This window comes from Delphinapterus leucas, chromosome X (assembly GCF_059928025.1).
Source record: "Delphinapterus leucas isolate spDelLeu-1000000601 "Yukka" chromosome X, BTC_Dleu_Yukka2, whole genome shotgun sequence".
Lineage (NCBI taxonomy): Eukaryota > Metazoa > Chordata > Mammalia > Artiodactyla > Monodontidae > Delphinapterus > Delphinapterus leucas.
Window position 1 is genome coordinate 90,141,724 of NC_143150.1, and position 22,668 is coordinate 90,164,391.

At 49.4% G+C, this 22,668-nt stretch overlaps 2 protein-coding genes across 7 annotated transcripts; both read right to left on the reverse strand.

The window, feature by feature from the left end:
- Positions 1-1,686: 1,686 nt before the first annotated feature.
- On the reverse strand, positions 1,687-17,387 carry WDR13 (WD repeat domain 13). Of its 3 annotated transcripts, none has more exons than XM_089904589.1 (10): positions 15,477-17,387; positions 7,537-7,616; positions 6,624-6,830; positions 5,633-5,742; positions 5,390-5,520; positions 4,478-4,785; positions 3,574-3,754; positions 3,332-3,473; positions 2,374-2,492; positions 1,687-1,960 (listed from the first exon to the last, which is right to left on the reverse strand). In XM_089904589.1, exons 1-10 carry the CDS (start codon positions 15,580-15,582, stop codon positions 1,776-1,778), a joined length of 1,569 nt encoding a protein of 522 aa, XP_089760715.1. In that variant the 5' UTR covers positions 15,583-17,387; the 3' UTR covers positions 1,687-1,775. The 3 variants fall into 3 exon arrangements, with proteins under 3 accessions (XP_089760715.1, XP_022419487.1, XP_022419485.1); XM_022563779.3 differs by lacking the exon at positions 15,477-17,387 and adding an exon at positions 7,956-8,073; XM_022563777.3 differs by lacking the exon at positions 15,477-17,387 and adding an exon at positions 7,956-8,051 and having other exon boundaries at positions 6,624-6,864.
- Positions 17,388-18,987: 1,600 nt separating this feature from the next.
- Positions 18,988-22,626, reverse strand: RBM3 (RNA binding motif protein 3). Of its 4 annotated transcripts, none has more exons than XM_022563729.2 (7): positions 22,506-22,626; positions 21,782-21,901; positions 21,442-21,548; positions 20,689-20,794; positions 20,496-20,589; positions 19,928-20,006; positions 18,988-19,585 (listed from the first exon to the last, which is right to left on the reverse strand). In XM_022563729.2, the coding sequence occupies exons 2-6, from the start codon at positions 21,882-21,884 to the stop codon at positions 19,949-19,951; spliced, it is 468 nt and encodes a 155-aa protein (XP_022419437.1). In that variant the 5' UTR covers positions 21,885-21,901; positions 22,506-22,626; the 3' UTR covers positions 18,988-19,585; positions 19,928-19,948. The 4 variants fall into 4 exon arrangements, with proteins under 4 accessions (XP_022419437.1, XP_022419435.1, XP_022419436.1 ...); XM_022563727.2 differs by having other exon boundaries at positions 19,928-20,009; XM_022563728.2 differs by having other exon boundaries at positions 19,924-20,006; positions 22,506-22,625.
- Positions 22,627-22,668: the final 42 nt, after the last annotated feature.

A 22,668-nucleotide genomic window follows, 5' to 3' on the forward strand; every position in this document is an offset into this window, starting at 1 on the left:
GGATGGACCTAGAGTCTGTCGTACAGAGTGAAGTAAGTCAGAAAAAGAAGAACAAATACCATATGCTAACACATATATATGGAATCTAAAAAAAAAGTTGTTCTGATGAACCTAGGGGTAGGACAGGAATAAAGACACAGACGTAGAGAATGGACTTGAGGACACGGGGAGGGGGAAGGGTAAGCTGGGACGAAGTGACAGAGTGGCACGGACATATATACACTACCAAATGTAAAATAGATAGCTACTGGGAAGCAGCCGCATAGCACAGGGAGGTCAGCTTGATGCTTTGTGATGACCTAGAGGGGTGGGATAGGGAGGGTGGGAGGGAGATGCAAGAGGGAGGAGATATGGGGATATATGTATATGTATAGCTGATTCACTTTGTTATAAATCAGAAACTAACACACCATTGTAAAGCAATTATACTCTGATGAAGATATTTAAAAAAACCCCAAAACCAAAAAAAAAAAAAAAAAAACCGTATGATCCAGCAATCCCATTCCTGGGCATAGATCCAGAGAAAAAACCATAATTTGAAAAGATACATGCACCCACAATGTTCACTGCAGCACTATTTACAATAGGCAAGACACGGAAGCAACCTAAATGTCCACTGACAGATGAATGGATAAAGAGGATGTGGTACATATATACAATGGAATATTACTCAGTCATAAAAAAAGGAATGAAATAGTGCCATTTGCAGCAACATGGATGGGCCTAGAGATTACCATACTAAGTGAAGTAAGTCAGACAGACAAATATCATATGGTATCACTTATATGAGGAATCTAAAACAATGATACAAATGAACTTATTTACAAAACAGAAACAGACTCACAGACTTAGAGAACAAGTGTATGGTTACCAAAGGGGAAAGGTGGGAGGGAGGGATAAATTAGGAGTTTGGGATTAACATATACACACTTCTATACATAAAATAATCAACTAGGACCTAGTGTAATACTCCAATATAAAATAAAAATTAAAGAAAAATAAATTTCACACTGTCAGGATCATCTTCCCTGATCAGGACACCAAAAAGAGCCGAACCCTCCCCTCACTCCTGCACTCTATCCCCTGCCCTTTTTCCTCACAACGCTCAGCTTTAGCTGACCTATTATATCTTTTTTTTTTTTTTTTTGCAGTACGTGGGCCTCTCACTATTGTGGCCTCTCCCGTTGCGGAGCACAGGCTCCAGACGCACAGGCTCAGCGGCCATGACTCACGGGCCCAGCCGCTCCGCGGCATGTGGGATCTTCCCAGACCGGGGCACGAACTCGTGTCCCCTGCATCAGCAGGCGGACTCTCAACCACCGTGCCACCAGGGAAGCCCCTAGCTGACCTATTATATATTTTTGTCTATTATCTACCTGCCTTCACTAGAATGTAAGCTCCACAAGGGCAGCCATTCCTGCCAGTTTAAGTCACAGCTTGTACCCTCAGTGCCTAGAACAGGTCCCAGCGCACAGAGGTGCTCCACAATGTCTGTCCAAAGCGTGACTGTGTAAAACACTTGAAGTGGTGCCTCTGGCATGGCAGACGTTCATAAACGGTTGCTGAATGAATCCATCAATGAATCAATGCATGAAGGCATGAATGAGGAGGTGAACCCCATCCCATCTTGGGTCCTAGAGCTGCCCTTTCCCCCATCCCAACCCCAGAAGACCTGGGAGCCAGTCATCGGCACAACCACAGGAACTTTATTTACAAACACAAGGCTGGGGCCGGAGGCAGGTGGGAAGGTGGACAGTGGCAAGGCTGGAAGTCTCCTACTTCTGCTCCCGCCTCCAGACGATGACCATGCCGTTAGCGTCGCTGGAAGCCAGCAGGCTCTCATCGCAGTTGAAGCTGACATCCAGCACGGGCGCGCTGTGGCCCTGCAGCTTGTTGACGGCGGCCTTGGCTGCCCGCTCCACGTCAAAGAAATGCACGCACATGTCCTCGCTGCCCGTCACTGCCCAGATGAGAGACCATCAGGAGGTGTTGCAGGAGGCAGCGGGGTGCCCTGCATGTGAAGTCTCTGAGGTGTTGAGGGATTTATGTCCAAGGTGTAAGGTCCCGGGGCTGGGGGCTCTGGGGTGGACCATCCCCAGATGCAAGGTCACCTAGCTGTTTTGGCTCTGCGTCCAGAGTGTGAGGTCTCTGAGCTCTTTGTTGGTGGCGGGGAGGGGTCTGTGTCTTAGGCTGTGAGGTTTCTGGGCTGTCTGGGGGGTCTGTGTTCAAAGTGTGAGGTTGCTGGGGCGTGAGAGTTCTTGAGGCCCAGGAAGTCAGGGCATTAGGATGTCGTGACAGCTGAGCCAGATCAGCACCAGCCCTGGTCCCTGCCCCTCCCTGGCCACCCAGACACCCCGACCCCATGGGACTCACCCACACAGGCCCCCTGGCGGAAGGACATGAGGGGGCAGAAAATGCTGCGTACGGGGTGCGAGCTCTGCTCAATGGGGAAGCTTCTCTTCAGCTGCAGGGTCCCCTCGTTGTCCACCACCCTGAGAGGAGGAAGAGAGTGGGTTAGGGGGCAGCCTCAGCCCCAGAGGGGGACGAATGGTGGGCCAGTTTGTGTCCCCACCCCTGCACCTGAGGTCTTTTCAAGGTTCATGAAATCCAGTTTTGAGACGACTGCATAAACCTATAAAGCACGGGATGGTGTGTGAGTTAGTGACAGTTTGGAAACTGTATCTGTTGATACAAATGGGGAGCCTCTGCTGTTTAATTTGCTAGTTTCTTTTCCTAAGGGTCCCTAAGAGATCCTGATTTTAGGACAGGCACAAAGAGAGGGAATGACTGACCAAACTACAGCACCCCTGCACCGTGGAATACCACATGGCTATTCAAAGGAATGAACCTGAGCTACTGCAGGGAGCAGCGTGCAGCCCAGGCTGAGAACTGCACTTAGATGACAGACATAAGTGAGTGGGGATAGTAAAACTCCCAGCTTCAAAAAAAAAAAATTAAAAAAAAATGAAGGAAGGGAAAGCAGGCCACCGCTCTAAGGGGACTCTAGTCTATTTTATGGCTCAGTTTGCTCATCTGTAAAATGGACATGATTACAGCACCCACCTCACAGGGTTGCTGTGAGGATTAAATGAGGGGATATGAACAGGGCCTGGCCCAGCAACTGCTACGCACATGATAGCTATTGCTATTACTATTACTGCTCCTATTGATGTCACCATTATCATATTATTACTATTATTAGGAGACCGAACCTCTCCCCTCAATGAAGTTAACCTCCATGGCTTAGTCTGCTGGGGAGACAGGGCTCTCGTCTCAGTCTGACAGAGGCGGCAGGCCCCCCACCTCCAGGCGGCCCAGAGAGGAGACCCACCTGTAGAGCAGCAGCTTGTTGAGGCAAGCATTTATGAGCAGCGAGGGGTCCCGGGCCTCGCGGCTGACCCAGGAGCGGGCGGAGATGCTGGTCACAGGGCTGCCCTCATGTACCACCAGACGCTTGGCTTTGGTCAGCTTCCCTGTGGCAGCAGAAGGAGGGGAGGCAACGGTGAGGGTTGGGACTGTGCACCAGAAGGGTGAGGGTGTGAGCAGCTGGATGCAGGCCTAGGGTCTGCCTACCTGTGGCCATGTCGAAAAGGAAGGAGAAAACACTGCCGCGGTCATCACCCGCCCAGAGCAGCCGGCCAGGGGCATCAAAGGACAGAGCGAGGACACGGCCTGTCAGCTTGCTGGAGCCACCCTTCACTTTCTTGCCCGTGGAGATGTTCATGACGTGCACGTTGTGCTTGGCATTCCCCACCTGTGTGTGAGACCCGCACACCATCACCCTGCTCCCAGCCACTCCCTCCTTGAGTCTGACCACAGCAGGGCTGCTGTTGATGGGACTGGCTGATCCCTACTGGACTCTCATCACAGTGAGGGTGGGCCGGTAGACTGGAAGGTGACTCAGGCCGGTCATCCTCCCCAGCCAGTCCCTCTTGCAATCTGACCAGAAGAGACAGCTTCTCCCAGAACTCAAGGGGCCTGACTGGTCCTTCCTGGAGCCTTGACTATACTAGGGCGGCGGCTGCTGCTACAGCTGAAAGGATCCCAGAGCACAGGCTCACTGGGCCAGCTCCCCCTACTCCCCACTCAGGACCAGGCCAGACTTTTCATTTCCTTCCCCTGTCCTCTGACTCTCTATCCGGGTCGGACCACCATGATGCTGCCACTGAGATGAAACAAGGTTTCCGACTAGTAATCCTGCTCCCCAACCAGCAGCCCCTGCAGTTGGAAAACGGTAGGACTACTGCTGCTGGGACCGTGACCCTACCCCCAGACCGCCCCCCACCCCCGGAGTCTACCACAGTGAGGCCATCCCAGACCAAGAACCACGTCCCCGGTTCTGCCCTGTTTCCCTCTGAGTCTGGCCAGAGGAGGACGGAGGCGATGGACTAGAGGGGACCCCCTTATCCCGACTCCCTGCGACAGCCCTCCTGGCCTGGCATCCCGCCCTCGGCAAGGGGGTGCTCTGGAGCCTGACCACAGTGAGGTTGTTGTTGACCGGCTGAAAGGTGCAGCAGAGCAGTTCGGCGCTGTCTGGGTCAGGGATCTCCCGGATGCAGCGGCCGTCCTCAGAGGCCCAGATGCGCATGGTGGCATCAAGCGAGGTGGACACAAGGATGTCGTTGGAGAGGGACCAGGCGAAGTCGGAGACCCCGCGGGTGTGGCCCCGCAGCACTCGGAGCACGGTGGGCGGGGCGGGCACCAGCTGGCACAGCGAAATGCTGCCATCGAGTGAGCAGCAGGCCAGGCGGTGCCGGTCGTCATTGGCGAAGCGCACCCTGGGGACTGCAAGGCCAAGGAGCCATTTGTGAGAGCTGCCACGCTCACCGGGTGCTTTCATTTACAGAAGGTTCTGACGTGTGAGCCAGGGGCCGGGACCGACTGCACCAGGCACAGTGGCCTCAGCAAAGGGTTTTCCTTGGCTGAGAAAGAGAGTTGGAACCCCAGAAGGCCCTCTACCCAAAGCTCCCTAAATCTTGGCAGGTACTTTATGGATTGCAAATGACTTCTGCAATGCAAAAAGCCTTCTACATCTCAGTAAGCACTTTACAGTTACCAGGGTCTTGGCAGTTTGCAAAACCCACTCTGCCCTTTGCAAGGAAATTTCTCTGCAGCAAAGGTTTTAAGCTTGTTCAAGTGACTCATGACCCCAGAAGCCTTCTGCAAAGTGCTCTTTTAAACTGCTGAGCCCCTTTATGGTAGACAAAGTAACCAAGACTTTGCAGATCACTTTGCAGAGGGCTTTTAGGTTTTGCGAAAGGTGTGATGAATAGCAATTCCTCCGAGGTGAGCCTGAGACTCTGCATTCCAGAAAAGGATGCACTGGGTGGTTGTCACCCAGTTGTTTGGGCAAATGCGTGGTGACGGGACCCACCATCCACGGGCTCACCTGCCTCATCCACGTGCTGGTCAAAAACATGGTACATGCCCGCAAAGGCGTAGTTCTCACTCAGCGATGTGTCCCCAGCCATGGCTCGACTTGCTTCTGCCGCTGACGTGGGAACCACGCTGCCGGGGGGCCTAGGCCCCAACAGGAGTGAGGGGTGAGAGGAGGGAGGTACTAGCGTTTGGCCTGCCATTGCCCTGTGGCTCCCCTCCTCCTCACAAACCTTCAGCTGCCCCTGGTGCATACCTGTCCTCATAGACGGCACGGTTCATCTGTGCCTGCAGCTGGTAGGAGCCTCGGCTGACAGAGCGGCGGTGCCCACGGGCCCCCAGGGCCCGAGGGTCATCCTCGAAGTCCTGCAAACAGAGGGTCAGGGTAGGTACACCTTGCAAACAGCCCTCAAGAACCTATGAGATCTAGAGTCTTCAAAATATACCCAGAACCATGGGACTTCCCTGGTGGTCCAGTGGTTAAGACTCTGTGTTTCCATTGCAGAGGGTCAGGGTAGGCACACCTTGCAAACAGCCCTCAAGAACCTATGAGATCTAGAGTCTTCAAAATATACCCAGAACCATGGGACTTCCCTGGTGGTCCAGTGGTTAAGACTCTGCGCTTCCACTGCAGAGGGCGCAGGTTCGATCCCTGGTCAGGCAACTGAGATACCGCATGCTGGAACCAGATCCCTTCTCACCCCTTCCACTGTTACCACCGTCACCTGGACTACTGTGGTGTCCTCTGCACTAGTTCCCCTACTCTCACCCTTGCCCCACTCAGCAAATACTTAACAAATGCTCTTTGAACAAAGAATGAACACTTTTCCCCCAGAAAACCACTCAGCTTTGTCTCTTGCCTCATTCAAGTCTCAGCTCAATTGTCACCTCCTCAGAGACGCCTTCCCTGAGCATCCGCATTAAAAATAGCTTCTCTCTCTTCCCAACACCTGTCCTGTTTCATTCCCCAAGTCAGCCTTATTTTTCCATGTTAGCACTCCTCACTACAAGCCATGGTAGTTATTCACTTGTTTACCTGGTTTGCTACGTTTATTGACCTATTTATCTTGTTTATTGCCTGCTTATCAACCTCTTTATCTTATTGTCTGTTGATTTATGACATACATTATCTCTTTTTGCCCTCTGCTCATCCTAAGAGCCAGGAACAGTGCCTGGAACATAGCAGGTGCTCGACAAGTCTGTTGAGTGAATATATATGGAGGCAGGTGGCGTGGGGAGGAGCTCACCTCCATGCGGTCAAGGGTAGTGCGGCTGCTGCGGACGATGCTGTTGCTATAGGCACGAGCACTGCCTGGCTCAGAGAGGGGCCCGTAGCGCTGGCCCAGCAGCTGCCCACGCAGCCTCAGGTACTGCCGACGCAATGCTGGAGGGTGCCCAGCCTTGGCATTCTCCCGCAGTAGCTGGCTGCGCCGTCGGATATATTGTGTCCGAAACTGTGGAAACGTTGGTGTGCGGTACGCATTGTACCTGCGATGGCAGGAGGCAAGGCGGGCAGCAGGCACAGGACAGAGGGAATCAATCAGCGCAGGGGATAGGGAAGGAGAATGAGGTGTGTGGCAGTGATAGGTCAGGATGGCAAGTGATCAGCAGTGGTGATGGGGGTCACTCTGGTGTTGTGATAAGGGTGTGTCCGCAGTAATAATGGGCATGGCAATGAGGGCAGTGTGGGCACAATGGAGGCAGTCTGCAGTTCTGCTGGAATTGGTATGGGGTGACTGAGTCAGTGTAGACAATAGGGGCCAATCTGACATGGTGACGGGGGTTAGCATGGGGCAATGGTGGGGGTCAGTATGGCGATTGGGTCAGACTGGGGAAGTGATGGTAAGAGACGTCTGGGGGCAAAAGTGGGGAACAGGATGTCACCAGCATGGGCTCTATCACCCCCCCACCGACAAAGGCTCCAATACCACAGACTCTGCGCATGCCCACATGTGACTGCATTAACCTAGCATGCTGTTTAACAACCCTCGCTTGCCAGTCATTCCCTGCGGGCAAGCCCCACACCCTGCTACTGCGCATGCTCACCTCCAGCAAGCCCACTCAGCCGCATAAGGCAAGTTCTCCGCCCAGCCTCACTTATCGCCATTGCGCATGCACCACGTAACTTCCGCTCCCGCGAGCTTCGACCCCACGCCTCACCTCGCGTCTACTGCTAAGACCTGCTGCCACACCGCAGCCATTCCCCGGCCTCCTCTTCCGGCGCGTCCGCCCGCGGGAGCCTGCGGGACAAGGGCCTGGAATGTCAGCGTCTCAAGTGAAGAGATCTAGATCCGCCCCTTCCGCCAGGCGATCGTTGCCATAGACACGGAGTCCCTCCAGTCCAGGATGTCACGATATCCCACCCGGCTCTTAGCATGGTCACCACCCCAGTCCTGCCCTTCCCAGGCAGCGCCCAGATGATTCACAGCAGACCTGGCCCCGCCCCTCCCGGTCACCATAGCAACGCCCCTCCTCCCGCCGCCTAGCAATCCTTGTTGGCATTCTCCACCCATCTTGCCCCCACCGCCCCCCGCCTTCCCTTCTCGGGTCCAAGAGCAGGACCCGGGATTAGGGACCACCTCCGGGGCTGCCTCCCGCTCTTGAGGCTCCCGGGGCGGCCCTGAAACCAGTGTCACCCTTCTCTCCTCTCTCAAGCTCCAGCAAGATGGCCGCCTGCTGCCAGGAAGAACTTCCGAGCACAGAACAGATCGATAGGAATCCTCCCCAGGGCGTGGGAGAACCACGCAAGCGCATTAAGGGACAGTAGCTTCTGACACAAGGATGGAGGCTCCGCCCTTTTAAGTTCTATCCAGCCTCAGTCCCTAATGGCATTTTTTTGTGTACACAAGAACAATGTCCAGGGACCACAGGGACAGGGGCTAGTATGCGAATCACTCACTGAAAATCAGAAATATGACTTTCAAAAAAAAAAAACGAAAGGACTTTTTTTGAAAGAGTGGTATAAGCTGCTTTTTAGCAGCACAATCTTGGCCAAGCAAGATTTGAAGTGCAGAATAAAAAATAATCACACATGCAGAGGCCCCCAGAAAATTCTCCAGTCCCTAGGTGACTGATGGGCCTTCAGGCACGCCCAGAGTAAGAAGAGTCCTTTCTGTGTGTCTGTGTTGGGGTGGGCGGCTTGGATACTCCCAGGGAGCTTGGTCTGGGTGTGAGTCTCTGAAGCCAGAAGATATAAATAGGTACAACAAGCTTTGGGGTTTGGATCCCAGGAGGCTATCTGAAATCATCCTTATTTCAACTCCAACAAGAAGCTGCATCTCTATTCATCTTAAGGTGACCAGGATATACAATGTACGAAGTTGGAACACAATGTTTAGTAGCTTCCTTTCGGATCTTGACTTTGACACAATTCTCATTATTGTTCAGATTATTGTATGTGTTATAAAAATAGTGTTATTTTCACACTATTTTTATTTATTTTTAAAATAAATTTATTTATTTTTTGGCTGCGTTGGGTCTTTGTTGCCGTGCATGGGCTTTTCTCTAGTTGCGGCGAGCGGGGCTACTCTTTGCTGCGGTGTGCGGGCTTCTCATTGCGGTGGCTTCTCTTTGTTGCAGAGCACAGGCTCTAGGCATGTGGGCTGCAGTAGCTGTGGCACGTGGGCTCAGTAGTTGTGGCTCGCGGGCTCTAGAGTGCAGGCTCAGTAGTTGTGGCACACGGGCTTTGTCGCTCCACGGCATGTGGTATCTTCCCGGACCAGGGCTCAAACCCGTGTCCCCTGCATTGGCAGGTGGATTCTTAACCAATGCACCACCAGGGAAGTCCCCACACTATTTTTATAATACAATAATCTGAACAGTATTTTTTAAAGCAACCTTAAATGAGACACGGCCAAAAACGTATTGCCCTTTGTATTCTAACAAAAATAGACCACACTGTACTGTACTAATGCAGCAACCTCCCTTGTCCATGTAACTAAGCTATGGGTGGTCTTTTCAGGATATTGAACACTCTTTTGTTTCACGATTGCTAAAGAATAAACTTTGCACAAACGTGTAACCACTAACATTTATTGGACAATGTGCTGGATACTGTTTAAGGTGATTTACATGTATTATCCACTTAATCCTAATAACTGAATGTTGTGGGTCCATTACTACCTCCATTTTACAGATAAGGAAACCTGAAGCCCAGGAAGTTCAAGGGTGACATTTTGTTGAACTGGACCCCTATCTGTGACCAGCATTGGGCTTACAGTTGGCCCTTGAACAACACAGGTTTGAACTCCATGGGTCCACTTACACACAGATTTTTTTCAATAAATATTACAGTATTACACCATCTGTGGTTGGTTGAATCCGCATATGCATAACCGTGGATACGGAGGACCAATTATGGGATTTGAGCATCTGTGGATTCTGGTATCCATGGCAGGTCCTAAAACCCATCGGCCACAGACACTGATGAACAACTGTATTTCTTTTTTTTTTTTTTGCCGTAAAGGATGATACAATCAATGCCTTTCCCATTCACCTTGACCCTCCCAGGACAGAACCCCACCCCTTCACCCCACCATTCAGCTTCCAAAGAAACGTGGTGAGGGGACTTTCCTGGTGGTCCAATGGTTAAGACTCCACGCTCCCAATGCAGAGGGCCCGGGTTCGATCCCTGGTCAGGGAACTAGATCCCGCATGCTGCAACTAAGAGCCCACATGCCACAACTAAAAGATCCCGCGTGCCACAACTAAGACCCGGTGCAGCCAAAAAACAAACAAAGAAACATGGTGGGAAGAAATCACAGGAGAGTCAGCAATACCAAGGAGATCTACTGTCTCACTGCCAGAATTGATTTTTTGTTCTTGTTTTTACAATATTCATGTTAAAATTTCAAAAATTATTTTAAAAACCTCATTCCTAGAAGGCTATATATAAGATACTATATATAAGATACTAATGACAGGGTTGTTATAAATATGAATTAGCTATTAATGCAGAGAAAGTGTTCAGAACGACACCTGTTGCGAGAACATTTGCTGTCATTCCAGGAAGTAGTACAGTACTTTTCAGAAGGCAGTATAACCTGGCCACTGCCACAGGCTCTGACAAATATGTGGTCTTGGGCAGGTCACTTAACCCCTTTGTGACTCAGCCTCCTCATCTGAAAAAAACTGCCTCATAGACTTAGTGTGAGGACTAAATGAGTTAATATTTTTAAAGTTTAGACAAGCATCTGGAACAGAGAAGATATCCACTAAATGCTGACTACTGTTAGTTGTTTTAATAACTTTTCCCGATAACAGATCCATCTGCCAGAGGTAAATCTGGTGCAGAATAATGTGAATGAGAATGACCACAGCCACCTCTTACATTTATGTGCTCTGCATTTTTTCAATTTTTGTTTTTAAACATTTACACACTCTTACTGGATTAAAAATGGGTTTTGAACAACAAGCTGATGACAGAAGGCACTTTGTTTGTTGGGAGCCTGGAGAGAAAGGGGCAGAATTTATGTACATGAATGGCAGGTCAGTGGGTGGGGAAAGAAGGGTCTCAGGCCTGGGGGTATCAAGTCACCAGAAGCAGCTCCTGGAGGTTGTGAGTGACCTTGGTTACAATCATGATATCTGAAAAAGCTCAAGTCCATGGGGGACCACAAGTCCCACCCACTCGAACAGAGTCTGGGGTTATTTTACTGTCAAGAGTGATGGTTGAGGGTCCTAGCTGAATGAACAAACAAAAACACATTTGGACAGAAAAGACAGGTAAGCCAGAGCGGTTTAAAGATAATGCCACATCACAATAGTAACTTAAGTGACGGCAGAAACAGGCAGGGGCCATGTCTTTTTTGGACTCCTTTCTTCATGTGCCTCCTGCCTATTTGGCCTCCAGAGTTTATAACCGCAAAGGCGAGCATTGGACCCCACTGGCTGTGTCTGCTTTTCATTACTGTCACAGGCTGAAATGAAGCCTGAAGTTGGGCCTCATCCTCAGGAACTAAAAGGAGCACCATTTGAGGGAAAGCTCAGGTGGCTTGGGGTGACAAGGGTGTGCTAAGAATCAAGGCCAGAGAGCAAAGTGGGAGGACACACGGAGCTGAGGTATAACTGGCGTGTAGACCCTGAGTCCTTATTCACTTATCTCATCCCTGAGGTTTCTTCCCAAACTGGAGAAGTGGGGGTTGGGACACAAGATCATAATTTAAATCTGACCATTTCCTGATAGGAAAATGTTTGCCTCTGAAGCCAAAGTTCTCACAATCCCCAAAGTCTTAATGGTGACAACTTTCCATGGTCTGAGTCAGAAACCAGATTCCTACACTTGGGAAAAGCCTCACAGACCATTTGAGCAGCCTCCAGCAAGCTGCAATAGCAAGCCAGCTTTCCGACAAATATTTATCAAGCCCCTATTAGGTGCCAGGCACTGGAAAAACAGCAGTAACTCAGACAAAAGGTCCCCACTCTCATGGAACTGCCATTTTAGCTAGAAAGATAATTGATAAATAAGATCACTTTTTTAAATTGGTGCTCACTATCATTAAAATAGTAGTTTGGTTAGCATTGCTGAGTGGTGGGCGAAGGGGGCAGGGATGAGAAATAAATTTAAGCTGGTCACAACACTGTAAATCAACTACACTTCAATAAAATAAAATTTTTTAAAATAAAACAATTTAAGCTGGAACCTGAATGAAAAGGAGCCAAATACGCAAAGCTCTGGACAGTGAATGTGTGGATAAGGCCAGTGAGGCCAGGAAGTGATTGATTCAGAAAAGAAATCACTTCACAGGGCTAGAACTGGAGTCACACTTCTCTTTTCCTTTTTTTTTTAAAATTTATTTATTTATGGCTGCATTGGGTCTTCGTTGCTGTGCGGTGCTTTCTCTAGTTGCAGGGAGCAGGGGCTACTTTTCGCTGCGGTGCGTGGACTTCTCATTGCAGTGGCTTCCCTTGTTGCGGAGCACAGGCTCTAGGTGCGTGGGCTTCAGTAGTTGTGGTACACAGGCTCAGCAGTTGTGGCTCGCGGGCTCTAGAGCACAGGCTCAGCAGTTGTGGCACACGAGCTTAGTTGCTCCGCGGCATGTGGGATCTTCCCGGACCAGGTCTTGAACCCGTGTCCCCTGCATTGGCAGGCGGATTCTTAACCACCGCACCACCAGGGAAGCCCCACTCTACTCTTAAGATCTCAATTGCATTTACCCAGTGAGTGATTCAGGGCCAAACTGAGGGCCTGAGCAAGACTGGACCCTGGGGCCTTCCCTGGTGGCGCAGTGGTTGAGAGTCCGCCTGCTGATGCAGGGGACGCGGGTTTGTGCCCCGGTCCGGGAGGATCCCACATGCCGTGGAGCGGCTGGGCCCGTGAGCCATGGCCGCTGAGCCTGCGAGTCCAGGGCCTGTGCTCCGCAACGGGAGAGGCCACAACAGTGAGAGGCCCGCGTATTGCAAAAACAAAAACAAAAACAAAAAAACTGGACCCTGGGTTCGGTACCTCAGTCTCAGGTGATATAGCTACATGGGCACAGCCCTTGATTCGTCTCATTTTTTTCTGTTAATACACTGACCTACATCTGGTTGCTTTTTTTTTTTTTTTTTTTTGCGGTACGCGGGCCTCTCACTGCTTTGGCCTCTCCCGCTGCGGAGCACAGGCCCCGGACGCGCAGGCCCAGCGGCCATGGCTCACGGGCCCAGCCACTCCGCGGCATGTGGGATCCTCCCGGACCGGGGCACGAACCCGCGTCCCCCGCATCGGCAGGCGGACTCTCAACCACCGCGCCACCAGGGAAGCCCTGGTTGCTTTTTAAATATTAAGCCATCCTTGCTTTCTTGGGGTACGTTTCACCTGGTTTTGGTGACCGCCTGCATTTACCAAGCTCTTACAATATCCATCTTATAGAACTGTCACAACAGCCCTAATGAGGTAGGTGCAACATTTAGCCCCACTTTGAAGATGAGGAAAGTGAACCCTGGAGGGGTTTACTGTCCATGGCCACAGACATAGAAAATATTAAAACTAGCATTTGGACCCAGGCAGGAAGTAGAACTGGACTGTTTCTTATCCTGGATACCAGAAACCACCACCCCCGGTAACTAGCCAGGAGTGTTGACAACAGTACCCTATCCCTCTCTCACCTCTCTGTATGTCCCCCCACCCACCCCCCAACCCCGCATCAAGTCCCAAATCAATTTCCACTCCTGTCTCTCTTCTGACCTTCTGCACTGGTAGATCGGCCCTGAAATCTACAACAGCTTCCAGTTGCTGTGAGAAGCCGACCTCTTTAGGCCTCCTCTCCAACTTCATCCCCTGTTGCTCTTACTCTATCCGGTTATGTTCCAGTTACACTGGCTTTCTTGCACATCCTTTTCAAACTGCACAAATTGTTCCTGAGATCTGGAACACTCTCTTCTGTGCCTGCAAACAAATACTTCTACTCATCCTACGCTAATATTACTGATAACAAAGCACTTTGTGCCAGACACTGTTCGAAATATTTTACATAGAAAACCTTCTTTAGTACTTACAACAATCCTATGAAGTTGGTACTATTATTATCCCATGTCACAAATCAGGAAATGAAGACAAAAAGATGAAGTAACCTGCCCAATGCTGCACAGCCAGTAAACAATGGAGTTGGATTTACACCCAGGCCACCTGGTTCCAGAATCCTTGCTCTTAACCACTACACTATTTAACACCAATTCCCAAGTTACTTTGTGTGAGGTTCTCCAGTGTGGATTCATAACAATTTCTCTCATCCCACCCCCTTTGCTTTTGATCTGTCAGCAAATCCTGTCGGTTCTACCTTCAGAACGTATCCAGAATCCAACCTCTCCTCTCCACATCCACTGCCGCCACCACCACTGCTGGCCTGGACTACTGTGGTGGCCTCCTCACTGCTTCCGCCCTTGCCCCCCTCCCCAAGTCTGTCCTCACAGTTGCCAGAGGGTCCTGTTACAACCCAAGTCAGCCCATGGCCCTCCTCTGCTCAGACCCCTGCTCCATCTCTCTCAGAGAAAAAGCCAAAGTCCTCCCCGTGGCCAGAGAGGCCCTACAGAACCAGGCCCCGTCACCTCTCCGACCTCACCTCCTGCCACTAGTCCCCTCACTCACTCTGCTCTGGCTGCACTGACCTTTTTGCTGTTCCTCACACACACCAAGCAAGCTCCCAACTCAGGGCCTTTGCACTTACTTGCTTTTTCTTCTGCCTCTAATTCTCCTCTTCCAGATGTCAAGGAAAGGAAAGGCAAGGCTGAGATATTTGGCTGGTAAAGAAACATACCCTGGTTCGATTCAGATGTTTGCTACTTACATAGACAGCAGAAACAAGAAGAGCCACAGATGCCAGCTCATGTCCCTCATGCAGGGTAACGCAGAAACAAAAAGGGGCCAGATGACTGCAGCACGGGTGGTAGGATACTGTGTTGCCAAGAAGCTAGTACATGCTAAGCAGTTCTATAACCTTAAATTGGGGGAGGGAAGGAACAGAAAGCCTCATACCTCACCAGAACCTCGGGAGATGAGAAACCGTCTCATGGCAGTCTCCTTGGTAGAGAGGGTGTTAATGAGAAATGGCCACGTAGCCTCTCGTGCTCTGTGTTCCGAGGATCACAGGGCGTTCTCCCAATACTTAGATCAGCTTGCCTACGTGGCCTATGAGGAGACATTCTAGGCAGCCAGAGCACCGTGGCGGACCCATTCCCCTACCATTCTCCCTCTAATTTCAAGTCTCTGTTGTAAGGTCACCTCCTCCGAGTCGCCTTCCCTAAACCATCTTGTGTAAGACCCCAACACTCTTCATTCCCTCTGCTTTATTCTCCTTAATGCTTGTCACTTTTTAACATTACATCACATACCAATTTATTACTTTATCATCCGTAGACCCCAATATGTGATTCCTAAGCAAAGAAATTTGTCATTATGTTGCTGTGTTCCTACTATTATCATCTGGCACACATAACAAATGCTTGGTAACATTTATTGACTACACGTAACTACCAGACACTGTTCTAGGTGTTTCCCATGTCTTGACTCATTCAATGGGTATGATCCCCATTTTACCCTTAAGGAGAAAGGTTTCTAAGAGGTCCTGGGTTTTGAAGGAAGGCAGGCAGGACCTCTGGTGCTGGGCAAAGAATGGTCCATCTGCCTGGAGAAGCCAGAGGGGTCCTGAGGGCTGTGATTGGGGGGGAGAGGCAGGAAGGGGTTCTAGGACCTGTATCTGGTTTTGTTTTTTTGGCCACGCAGCATGGCATACAGGATCTTAGTTCCCTGACCAGGGATCGAACCCGTGACCTCTGAAGTGGAAGTGCAGAGTCCCAACCACTGGACCACCAGGGAATTCCCTAGGACCAGCATCTGGAAAGTATTGTCAGATGTCAAGAAATACAAGCTAGCATTGCAGGGTTTCTTGAGGCCCTTGGAATAGAGATGCCTGTTAACAATGGAGAAGGCTTTGGGGAACAGGGGCAAGCCAGCCAAAAATAGCTGACAGCCATCCACTTCCCATGCCAACGCAAAGGTCTAACAAACCACACCCCTAACAGTTTTCTTTTGAACTTTTTATTATGGAAAGTCTCAAACTTACAAGAGTAGTGATTTAATATACTTCCATGTACCTATCACCCAGGTTCAACAATTATAAACACACTGCATTTTCTAAACTGCAGGCTCCATAAGCATTTCAGTGGTTTGGAGCCAACTGTTTTTGTTAACAAAAAGATAACTAGAAAACATCAGGGCATTTTGCACATTTAATTCATTAAACCTTTCTTCCACTTAAATAGACAAATGGGTAGATTGTATCCCAATTTAAAAAAATGTACTTCTTACTAAGGATTGCAGTCAAAGTTTAAAATGGAGACCGCAAGTACTGTGCTTGAATGACTATTAAGTAGACAGAGTAAAGAAAACTTTCTGAATTTTACTTGAAGGAAGCTTAAAACTGAATTTAGAACAGCATATTAGAAATGTTTACGCAGAACAATGCCACAGATTGTTTTCAACAATTTAGAAGCCTTAGGTTTCTTTGTGCCTTCACTGGTTATGTTAGAACCCATGTCCCACAGACTCCAGGGCAGTTCTCCATAACCTAACACTAATACTTCTGCAGTATATTGCATACATATTCACACTAAGTGGGAAAAATAAAGATTATGAAAAGCTTCAGGTCTTGTCACTGGAATTTGAAATAAAATGACTTTTAGTTTTGCAGATCTCTGTGCACTTCGAATTATAAGGGATCATGCTAGCCTGGAGAGGGGTGAGAGGTGGAAAAGGAATGCAGCTAGGCAGGAACTGTGGCATGCTTTGTCTCCAAAAGCAGGAGTGGAAGGAACACTGCCCACTGTTATCCGATATGCTTTCTTACATACCTAAGTATTTACAGCAACTTATTTTAAAAAGCTTTTTGAAAGTTTACATCCCCCAAACCAGAATGTAGGGCAAGGTTTGGGGGTAGCATCACAGACCTACCTTGTTCTAAACGTCACCTCCAGTACCGCTCTGTGAGGTGGCACTATTATTCCCATTTTGCACGTTGAACCTGAGGCAGATAAAAAAACTAAGCTAGGAAGCAGGGTCTGTGAGATGTTTGTATCAAGTTTGGTGGGGTGTAGGCAAGATCCAGGGAGTGAAAATACAAATACCTGTAGGCCAGGAGTCTGGTCTTCACAGGCTTTGGGACACAGGTTCTCAAAGCACCTTTGAATGTGCTTGTGGTCTCAGTGGGTTCTCGGGAAACATGCACACTAGTGAGATTCTGGTCAAAGTGAAGAGGACTAAGAAGCTTTTAATAAGGGTTTTCAATCTCAAGTCCAGAAATTGTATTGCTGAGTATGTGCCAAAGAAAACTGTGTCTTCTCGGCCCCTTCCTTAGAGCAAGTAAACAAGAGACTGGGCATCCGAAGGCTGGATTACTAAACAGCACCTTCTGAAAGGACGTTTATGGTTTTTGTTGATGTCACTTGGGGGGTCATTTTGTTGCAGGAACTTTGTGATTATGGGATCCTGTCTCAGGCCACATTGTGAGATGGACATTTTACTTCCCGAGAGGTAGGATGCAGAGGTGCCCCCCGCCCTAGACAGTAACAGTGGTCCTCCTGCCAGATCCCACAGCCTTAACTCCCTGGAGGCCCAGCACAGAATGCCTTAGACTGAGTACTCAACCAGTAAGGAGTAGCCACAAGGTCCCTTTACCTGGGCCTGGATCAGCAGTCCAGGCAGGTCTCTGAAGTTCCCAAGTCTCCATCCACCTGGCAAAACAAATTCATGACTGGATGGGAGGAATGGTCCTGGGGCCTGTCTCAACTAGCTGGGAGGCACAGGAGACAGCCCATCAATACTGGAACTCTCACAGTACAGGGACCCACGTAACCTGTCAGCTCTGGTTGCCATTTAACAGCACCATACACTGGGTGGTTTATAAACAGAAATTTCCCGTACTTCTCGAGGCTGGAGTCCTAGATCAGGGTGCCAGCATGTCCAAGCTCTCCTGGGGGAGAGCTTTCTAGATTGCAGACTGCCAACTTCTTGTTGCATCCTCACATGGCGGAGAGCAGATTGAAGCAAGCTTTCTTAGTGACTATTATAAGGGCACTAATCCCATCGTGACAGTGGAGCCTTCATGACCTCATCTAACCCTAATCACCCCCCACAAAGGCCTCATCTCCTAATACCATCACATTGGGGAGTACACTATCAGTCCATTAACACCTGCCCCATGAATGAGTGAATAAGGCAGTTTAAGATGTCCTGAAACTTACAATCTGGTGGTACTTGGCTCAGTATCTGCCAATTAGAAGCAATGGACATAACTGATCAGAAACTCTAAAGAGGGACAGAGCCCATGGGACTCCAATGCAGGCACCAGAACCATGACTAAAGGGAGTTAAAACTGAGGAACTACCACTTTACCACTGAAGACCCTCACACCACCATGGAAGACTGAACGCCTGTGGTTGATGCCTTTGCCAACTGTTTTTAACAGCTATAAACATGCTTATTAAATGCACTTGACCCCCCCCAACAGAAAATGTAAATTGTCCATGAGGCTGAAAGACATGTTAAATGACCCACTGAAGGTCAAATAAGTGGAAAGCAGCAGAGCCTGGATTTGAATCCTGGAATCAGAACCCAGAGGCGGTGCTCCTAGAACCCTGTTTTCAAACCAGGATTCTCCTGTGTCCCTTCCTGTGTCCCTCACACCAAGGTGAGTTTACTATACCTGCCCCCACCCCCAGTATTTCAGGAGGAGGAGCTGGCACCACTGTTTACAGCAGGATTTAGCCTACATTCTCAGAACAATCTTGTGAGAAGGGCACCTACCTGATGCTCAAAGACAGGGAGATTCAAACCCAAGCAGTCATTCCAAAGGTGACACCGAGATGATCACAACGGGACCAAGAGACCATCTCAGGAAACCCAATTCCAGCCATGAGGGGATTTCACCTGGACTCCCCACCCTTCCCACAAGCCTTATGTATACCAAAACCAATCCCAAACTCAACCAAACTTTGAACTCAAGGTCTCTACCCCTTCGGCAGTCCCTGCCCACCCCCTAACTAAATCCTTTTCTCAGTCTCCCTCTTGAACTTCTTCTATTTTTAATTTGTAATAAGCCTCTATACCTTAATTTGAGTAAGGAAAAAGCACTATCAATATCGATTTGTTTTCATCTTTTTAATCAACTCGTTGAAAGACATCCTAAACACTACATGAAACACAACAGAATATTTTTTTCTTCCAGTATTAAAAAAAAAAATGACACAAATATTTTTAAGAAACTTCTATATAATCAAGGCAGAGATCTGGAGTAAAAAACACCTCTAAGTAATCATGTTCTTCATTTCTTATAGTTACAGTCAGAGATTGCTTCCTAATCGTAATTAAACATTGTGTTCAAAATGTTCCTAAATGCACATTATTTAAAAAAAAAAATCAGTCTGGCCAAACATTTTTTGCCAGAACCAACATTCCTGAGAGCCTGAACTAAAAAACTGGTTAAAAAAAAAAAAAAAAGGAAAAAATATCCAGACTCCACAAATGTCTCAGAATTTGTCTTTAAATGGGAGAAAAATTTAACAAGAAAACACACGGAACTTTCTGAAAGGTCTTTAACAAGCTACCTTGGGAGCTCTACTCAAAAAAAGAAGTTGACGTAACTAAAACAGATGTTTCAGTGCAGCTCCAAAAATCTTTATAAATACAGCCATTTGGAGGGATGGTCCTGGATCAGAAGAAGTTTTATTCCTTGTGTATCTGAGAACAGTAAGAAGGGGGAGAATTGTGATGTTGGGAATAGGCCAACATGCTCACTTCCCAGGGCTGATGAGGATGCTGAAAGGCTAGACAACAGGGACACCCCTCCACCTCTTCCATGCTCAATAGGAGTAGATGATTATAGACAAGACAGGTTTGACACCCCAACCCCCCCAACCCCCCGCCAAAGCAGACTAGCCTTTAACAGGCACCTGAGAGCAAGGGAGGCCTAGGAATGGTGTCAGGTGGGCTTGTTGAGGTATGCATAGGCAGGAGAAAAGTGAGAGGGACAGGACTGGTACATAGAAGTCTGCTCGGTGGCAACACAGAAGCCTCACCTACATTAGGTGTGCATGCCTCGTCTCAGTTGTCATAATTATCCCTGTAATTTCCTCCTGAGTAGCGGTCATAACCACCCTGGCTTCTGGGAAAAAACACATAGTATCACAGGAACATCATATATATACACCTTCTGATAATACTAAAAACCATGTTTACTTACAAATCCTGTCACATTTTTATGTACTATAATATAAACTTTAACGTGTAAAATGAGATGTTAAACATGAACACTAAGTAAACATCAAATAATCACATTATGTATAACTTACGTACAGCATTTTAAACCATATTAAACGTTAATAGAATACACACAATTAACCAAGACAGTACAATAAACGTGTATGTGTCACTATCTACTGCACACTGCAATTATATGACCTAATATCTTATTGTTATATTTAACCCAAATTATTGTTTCACACTTATTTTGTAGTTTCATTATAATGTGTAAAAACAAACAATAGTATAGCGCCACAGTAAGAAATGTATAAATACTCAGGCAGCCGAGCTGAGATCTTGGGGAGAGGGAAGAGCACCACCAGAGTACCCCAACCCCTTGGCTACCCACCTGCCGCCATAGTCTCTGGACCTTCCATATCCATATCCATATCCTCCAGGTCGGCTATCATACCTGCCACTTCCATAGCCCTGGTCCCCACCACCTACAGCAGATAAAAAATATTCAAATGGTAATTGTCCAGACACAGGCTAACAGGCAACTCTCCTCCATATCCCATTATCAAACTTACCACTGCACTTACCTCTAGAGTAGCTGCGACCACGCCCATAGGCCCCGAAGGCACCCCCTCTTGTTCCCCGGGCCGACTTGCCCGCGTGGTCCACACGGATCTGACGACCGTCCAGAGACTAGGTGTGGGGAGACACAAGGAGGATGGATGGGTTGGTGGTCAAACAGAGCAGGGATGAGGTAAGAGCGGGCTGGGCAGGTGGGCAAAAGAGCCCAGAAATTCCTGCTGGGCACCAGGTTCTGGGTACCACATTCCAGAACAAGCTCCTTTGACCAGAATGGCTTTATCAGGAGCTACAGAATCCCACAAAATGACCTGAATCCACCGTGTTCCCCCTGCTACTACTTACATCTTGACTGAACTCAGGTTGAGTTCTCCTCCCCACTCCTCTAAGCTGCCCGACTATTAGGGCTAGATAGACACCTCTCTTGGTTTGAGGCTTCAGAGTCCATCCCAGAAGACTCACGAGGTCCTCTCCGGGCCAGGCCCGCAGGTCTGCAGACTCTACTACCTAAGCCCAGAGCAGGTCAACCATCCACAGGTGGCTTCTCGGCCTCATGCAGGACCAGTCGTCGCCTCCCAGGCAGCCCGGCTCTGTCTGCCGCTGCCCTCCACCCCCTAGAACAGAAGGCAGTCACGCTCCTGTGAGTGGGCACTGCGGAGCTTGGTGGCCGCGCTGCCCCTAGCAGACACAGAGGGAAAAACAGAAAGAATGGTCGAAGTGACAGATAGGAGCAGGGCCCCTATGCAGGTAGGCGGCCTCACCTCTCCATTCATGGCTCTCATGGCATCTGAGGCATGCTCTGGATTGGTGAAGGTGATGAAGCCAAAACCCCGGGATCGCTGAGTGTCCCGGTCCTTGACAACAACCACTGGAAAAGGGAGAGGGGAGAGAGGTAAGAGGACAAGTGGCAAAGGGTGTTGGACCCTCCTCCCACCAATCCTCAATGGAAAGTTATCGAGTTCTGTCTTAGACCTAGGAACAAAAGCAGGAGAGGAGTAATGTAAAGGCCTGGGGTCCTGACCCTTTTCTCCTGTTTCCTGAAATGCATGGGCCCCAAACTTCCTTCCACACCCCCCATCACGTGTCTGGCCCATGTCTCACCCTCAGAAATAGGTCCGAAGCTGCTGAAGTGGTCTTCCAGAGCCTGCTCATCAGTGTTGAAGTTGAGCCCTCCCACGAAGAGCTTCCCTTCTTCAGAGGACATGGCGGTAAATTCAAGTCCTGTGGCGAGAATATGGAAAAGAATAGAAAAAGCAGTGTAGTTGGGAGAAAGAGATTGGAGAAATGAGAAAAGATAAAGAGAAGAGAGCAGAGAACACAGAAGAGACAAAAGGAACAAAATAAGGGGTAACTATGGAGAAACACAGAAAGGCCAAACCGGCGGGAATCTACGGGGCGAACTCAGCGAGGCAGCCATTTGGGGGCCGCCTTCGCGCATGCCCACAACATCCCCCGCCACCGCGCCCGTCATTTTGTGCGGCCGCGCATGCCCAGAACACCCTTGCGCTCCCTCCGCACCCGCAAAACAAGATGGCGGCGGTAACGTAAGAAAACCCCCCCACCCCCACCCAGGCCTCCGCTGTCGCGCGGTCACTGCCACCAGCCACGCCGCCAGCCCTCCCGGCATTCCTCGCAATTAAATATAGCGCGCCAACCTCGCACCAAACAAACTGTCACCTCCGAGCACGGGACCCACTCGCCCCGGAGAAGCCCAAGCCTACGTGTCAAAAACCGGTACTCTCCCCACTCGCGCACCTCGCTCTTGCCCGGCGTGGCACACGTCAGTGGGGCGAGAAGCGGTCGCTCCGCAAAACATGCTGCTTACCTGGAAATTAAGTAAAAGGCCGACGAGACAGCTACCGCCAAGAAGCCGAGAGACTGGGAAGGGCGCCGCGCGGGAAGACTCCTGATAAAGCGTACGTAGCGGTACGTCACGGGTCTTCCGTCACGCGTGCCGGCGTGCGCGCTCATTGGCTGACGCCAGTGAG

Bases quoted from the DNA above. Each gene is read 5' to 3' on its own strand.
- WDR13 (XM_089904589.1), bottom strand. From the start codon at position 15,582: ATGCCATGCTGCGTGGCCAAAAAAACAAAACCAGATACAGGTCCTAGA. The intron at 5,743-6,623 runs GTGAGCTCCTCC...CTCTGTTTGCAG, and splicing joins CTACCCTTGACCGCATGGAG to GACTTCGAGGATGACCCTCG. The intron at 4,786-5,389 runs GTGAGCCCGTGG...TTGGCCTTGCAG, and splicing joins CCAGCACGTGGATGAGGCAG to TCCCCAGGGTGCGCTTCGCC.
- RBM3 (XM_022563727.2), bottom strand. From the start codon at position 21,884: ATGTCCTCTGAAGAAGGGAAGCTCTTCGTGGGAGGGCTCAACTTCAAC. The intron at 21,549-21,781 runs GTGAGACATGGG...TCCCTTTTCCAG, and splicing joins CTTCGGACCTATTTCTGAGG to TGGTTGTTGTCAAGGACCGG. The intron at 20,590-20,688 runs GTAAGTGCAGTG...TATCTGCTGTAG, and splicing joins TGGTCGCAGCTACTCTAGAG to GTGGTGGGGACCAGGGCTAT.